We start from the raw sequence: 6,000 nt of genomic DNA, 5'->3' as shown, positions 1-6,000 counted from the left end.
CCTCTGTGTTTTAAACACACATTTTCTCCTTTTTATAGAAGACTATAAACAACTGTAAGTAGTATGACTTCTGATTAAAGATATACTTCTTGTAAGTGATTTCTCTGTGAATGCTTTGAAGACCCTCATTTTACTGCCTGAAGTTTCGGGGTACAGTCAGTGTGGTCTGAGTAGACATTGAAGCCTCAAAGAGGAACAACTTGAGAAACTCTAGTACAGTAAATCATTTCAGCCCAGATGGTATTCATCTCAAAACTCTGAAGACAGCAAAGTGTGGAGGAGCAAACCTGCAGGCAAGGATGTGTAAAAATAGCAGTGTCAGTGCACCTAGGATGCACGCTATCCTTGTGCTATGGGGCCATTCCATTGTTTTGACTGCTGGTCCCTTAGATCTTATTCTTGGATTTGTTGAGCTCACCATTGTGAGTATTCTTAAAAATAGAGGAAATCTACTTGCTCTTTATTTGTGTTTATTCCACTGTCTATAACGATGAATAGGATACATGTTTTAATAACTCCCAAATCTGTTTCTCGGGAATCTCATAGGGAATTCAAAAGTAGGAACTGAAGTGAGCCCAAGATATGAGTTCCTGTTTTCCTTCTGCCCTAACATCCTTCCTGAGAGACGATTCTGATTCAGCTCGCTGAGTTTCAGCTGGTGCTGTTCTGTTGACTCCCAGCTCTCAGGAATGCCTGAGGAAGTTTATGGAAGGAATTCTGTGGGAAAAAGCAGGCTCTGGGTAAATATGCAAAAGAAACAGGAGTTACAAAAGTTTATTACTAGAATATTCAGACAACCCAGAAAGGAATTTGATCAATGACCAAATTCTTTTAGGGAGAGGTCTTTATCTCTGCCATCTGGTGATCTGGCCACCTTTCCTCACAATGGTTTTTCAAAAGATCACAAGCAAGTCTTTGGTGTAAATTAGCTTTCTCATCTGGACCGAGCCAGATGTAAGGAAGACATCAGAAAACTTGAAATTTAAAGGCTCTAATTCAAGTCTCAGCATAGTTTCAAGTTGACTACTAGGTAACTCCACATGGATGTCCTCCTGGTGTTAGAAAATCAATTGGTCCAAACCTGATATAATTACCAGTATCATCAGTCAGAGAACCAATAGAAACAGATGGCATTCTCAAATTAGGACCAACTCCCATTTATCTAAAGTGTATGACTCTTAGGAATGTTTGATTTACAGAATCTTTCTACAAATGTGTGTGATTGTAGAAAACCAAAATGCGTAGTACAGAAACTACACCATCTAGTAGAAAACCAAAATGCGTAGTACAGAAACTACACCATCTAGTACTAGTAACAACTGAGTTATTAGTACCACCAAGTCTGAAAGAAAAAGGAGAGAAAACTTGTACAGAAATCCAGAAGGAGATGTAGAAAAGGCCACATTAATGGAAACAGTTAAAGGAAAAAGCCAACCCAGAATGAGACTCGAAGGAGGTAGCCACAGAAACGCTTTCCTATCTGCCATTTCCACCATTGGCTGAATCCAACTGGAAGTTGTAGATCAAAAACAATTATGTATTGTATATAAGTCCTTAAGATATTTAAGAGGTAGAGAAGGATGGGAACAGATCTGAAAATAACTGGCATACTGCCATTTTCCATTCCAATTTTATCCCTACCTAGATGAACCAGTTCTCTAAATGACACCATGGATTACCTAAAGACATCCATCAAAATCTACTCTTAATGGAAATTCTTAACATGATCCTTACAATCTCAACTCCTTGCAAAGATCTGATTTCAAGTCCCCATCTATTCAGTGTATGAAATATTCTTCATTGTTGCCTTTCTGAGTAAATTCTGAGCTGGATCTGTTGGTTCATCTCTGCTTTCTATTCCTTAACACCTAGTGTATGGCCAATAAGTAATTGTTAGTAAATGAATTGCTTCACTTAGAAGGCTACGAAATGGTACAAAAATCGTTTTACATAAGAGATTGAGTTTATCAGATTTCTCAATGAAAAAAAGTTTACTAGCAAAAAATATAAATAATTGTATACAGAGGGCTACTTTAACAGTAGGACTGCTTAAAATGTACTGCAATGTTTAGCTAAAAAGTCTTGAAAGCCTGAATTAACTAATTTGCTCAACACTTATAGGTTGAACATATACTATATAAATATACTATGTGCTGTTAATAATATATTATGTCTTAGCCAGGATATTAAGTACTGGTGGTACAGTTCTTAACAAATATGTTGCAGATTTGAAAAATAAAGTAAACAAGGTCATTTCTGAAAGTGATAAATGTCACAAAGAAATGACGAGGCTGAAGTAATAGAGTGATATAAATAAAAAAGTTATCAGTGATAGGAGGCTAATGAATGGAATGAAGAAGCAATTACAGGGAGGTATGGGAGCCTAGGAATGGGGAGCACTTGGTGCAGAAGAACCAGCAAGGATGCCTAGCAGATGCAGAGAAGGGCATGTTAAGAAAGGCTTCCCAGAGGGCAGATGAGTAGATGGTGAGAGTAAAAATGGGGGCCAAGTCCTGAAAGAGCCACCAGCCACACTGTAGCTGTGGTGACTCTTTAGCCTGGTGTTTAAGGATCCTTTGTGTTTCAGTCCTGATGGATGAAAAAAGATTTATGTCCTGCATTATGTCAATTTGTACCCCCTGCTCTGAAGACAGGGGGCTATTTAAGCTCCCTAAAGGTTCCATGCTGACTATTCCTTCTGTAGTTCTACCCTCTTATTCTTGTTGGCCAAAGAGACAAGACTCTCTTTTTTTTCGGGAGGCCCTCTATTTCACGCTCTGTCCTGGCTTTCACAACTCAACACAAAGTATTTCTAAAAACAACTTGACTTCTTTCCTCTGTTTTCCAGAGAAAATTCACACTTTCCCAGACATTAGCAAGTCTAAACTAAATAGCAGTATTTTAGAGATGAAAATCCCTACATTCTCATCACATTAACTCTCTATGCAACATGCACCCACTGTAACATATAGAACTCCTTGGGGGGGGGCATCTGTGACTCACCAAATTTTTCTTCCTTGTTTTAAGGGTAAAAGGTTTGCAATTACTCTGAATATTCAGGGCCAAATATTAAGTTTAAATTTAATTTAATCTGTAATGTAGGGAATATTAATAGAATTGAGATCAAATAAGTAGAAAATATTTGATTTTAATTGTAAATATGTCTCTAATATTAGTATGGAAGTATCTTCAGGTTATTAAATACTTTTTTCCTTTTTGCCACTATAAATAACACAACTTCATTGGTATTCTGGATGAGCGGTACTGATATGATTGCAGACAGTTGAACTACACATATATAACAAAAATTGAACTAATAAACATCTTTTCCATAATTTACTGGTCACAATTATACCCTGATGTTAAACCAAGTCAAAAGTAGCAGTATAGAAGCAATACAGAAAATAGAAATTAAAGTATTACTTTATTATTGCAGAAATTCATAAAATTAACATAAAAATAAATTCACAATCAAAATACATCATTATTGAAATACACATTGACTTTTGTTATCTAATGTAGTTGCTTTACATTTTTATGGCTATAAAGACATCAAATTTAAAAAGTAAAATTCAAAAATATTCAAATAACAAAAATTCCAAGATATCATTTTGACTTTTAAGATTTCTCATCTAACCAAACATTTAGGCAATTGAAGTTAATGCTAATGATCTAGGTAATGTTTTAAAAATAGGTAAGACTATATAACTCACAGATGTGTTGGGTATTCTTATTAACATTTCCATTTTGACAAGCTAATAGAAACCAATAAAATTGATCAGATAAAACAACCTGTTAACTATAATCTCATATTTTAATGTAGTTAGTTAATTTTATGTGCATTTATATTCATCATAAAAACAAAATGAAATTTTGATTAACATCTTTTGTCTCCAAGGGAAACTTTAATTCTCTACTAGTGCATTTAATAGAGTATTTTCTTAAGAAAAAAATAAATCTATGATCCTCATGTCATATACCTCACATTTTATAATTAATACATTAAATTCATCTTAATATTTTCCTTATTAATGATGGTTGTAGCATTCCATTGACTGGCTACAGAGACTTGCTTTAAAGAAAGTGGCTGTTAATGATCTGTGACTCAATGAATGATGACTCCTCCAGGTATTTGGATTGGTGGAGAATCTCTTGTTTGACTTGATATTCTGTAGAGTCTATGTAAAAGCAAAAGCAAAAGTCAATAGTATGCTAGTATAAGTATTTTACAAATATACTTGTTTTGGTCGAAGTCTGTGCTTAAAATGGGGAAAAATAAGTTTCCAAATGTAAAGTCCCAGTTACAAAATATTCTAATGTGTTTCTAAGGACTATCATATATTTAACTGTAATATCCATATTGTCATTTTTCTTCTTATTCTTCTCTCTCTAGTTTTAATTTTTTTTTCCTCCTGTTTATACCACTGAGCTACATCCCAAGTCTCCTTTTTATTTTACTTTGAGACAGGGTCTCACTAAGTTGCCCAAATCAGCCTCAAATTTGTGATCTTCTTGCCTCAACCTTTCAAATTTTTGGGATTACAGGTATGTACCATTGGACCTGCCAGGGATAGGCCTTCCTATGCAGGCAAAGAAAGAGGTGAAGTCACAGTTAATTCATTGGGAATTATGTATAGCTTACATGTGATTTATCTGTGGTACAATATCATCAGTAAAAACTCACAGGCCCATGTGGCTAGGGTGAACTTTATACTTTACCTATGTGGCTAAGAAGTAAAGATCAGTGACCCTTAACACAGGAGCTCTGTTGGGACAGAAAACTGTTTCTCCGAAACAATAGATTTGTCATTGAATGTCTAAGCAAGTAGAGTAGCTGAGCAATGTTCTCAAATATTTCAAACTAAATAAAGTGTAATAAATTCCAAATGGTACTTTTCTCCCTTAGAAATAGGCCTTAATTACTTGGCCTTTAAACTGTATGTTAGAACCCATATAATAGCTTCTCATAGAAATAAAACTTTTAAGGTCTTGGAAAAAAGCAGATTATTTGGTACTGCTTTTGGTAAACAACATATTAAACACTTAGCAGGATTGAATCCAATAAGTAGATATACTTTCTTCAGCTGCATTGCATTTAAAAATAAATAAATTGAAATGTCTTTCAGCAGAACATATACTCTTCTGTACTTCACCCTCTGCTATTGTTACACACTCCCCCGCTTCTGTCTTCCCTTGTCTTTTCCTGGGTGTCAAGGCCTGTTCATCTGGGATTTCTCAGGTTGTTTCTGAGGAGCAATATGTGTATGTGCATTGTGCAGGTGACTGAGCCAGTCTGTGTGAATGTCAGATGTCAAGATATCAGAGAAATAGCCAATAGTTTGTTTCCTGTCTATGTCCAATCTTAATGATATAGTTTATGTGTATATAAGTATATTTACAGATGTATGTAAATGCACTCTCTGTTTCATTAACATTTATGATACTCCAATTATACATATACACATGCATAAAGTAAAAGCAAATGAAAATGATTGATATTTAAATATGAAGTTATATTTTAATGGAAGGTAAACTAGTGCATATCATCTTGTATCTATTTGTCAAAACTAAATAAGTTAAATGTTTTAAATCCCCTAAATCCAGAAGTCTAGAGTTTGATTGAGTCTCTAGCCTTAAAAGTCTCAGACTTGATGGAGCATTACAATACTCCAGTCATGAATGCTCTCAAGGAAAATGATTTGGAAAGAATCAACTAATGTTAGGTAATGACTATGTCTTTCTATGGGTATGCTGTGAGGCCTCATCATCTTAGGTAAATAAAAACTTTTTGAGATACACAATAGGTTAGTTATTTGAGTTCACTGATTCTACATATAATTTGAATAAAAATATAACAAAATTCCATTTGTATTTTGCACAAAAACCTAGAGGAAATACTGATAACAGTTTAATTGGAAGCAACATGCAAGGCATATGTGCTTGTAAAATGCAGTGTAAGAAAATCCCCAATGATCACATTTCCCTTACATTTGAAGACCA

The 6,000-nt window shown here is 34.5% G+C and overlaps 1 protein-coding gene across 1 annotated transcript in view; it reads right to left on the bottom strand.

Moving 5' to 3' along the window:
* Positions 1-4,105: 4,105 nt before the first annotated feature.
* Positions 4,106-6,000, bottom strand: part of Gfral (GDNF family receptor alpha like) — a 58,492-nt gene continuing 56,597 nt past the window's right edge. Inside the window, exon 9 of the mRNA XM_046426707.1 lies at positions 4,106-4,178. Coding sequence (XP_046282663.1) covers positions 4,106-4,178 — 73 coding nt within the window. The remainder of the gene's footprint in view (positions 4,179-6,000) is intronic.

The sequence above is a fragment of the Marmota monax genome, unplaced genomic scaffold (assembly GCF_021218885.2).
Source record: "Marmota monax isolate L192 unplaced genomic scaffold, Marmota_monax_Labrador192_F-V1.1 WCK01_AAM20220418_F8-fsc00247, whole genome shotgun sequence".
NCBI lineage: Eukaryota > Metazoa > Chordata > Mammalia > Rodentia > Sciuridae > Marmota > Marmota monax.
This window is presented reverse-complemented; position numbering and strand designations above follow the sequence as displayed.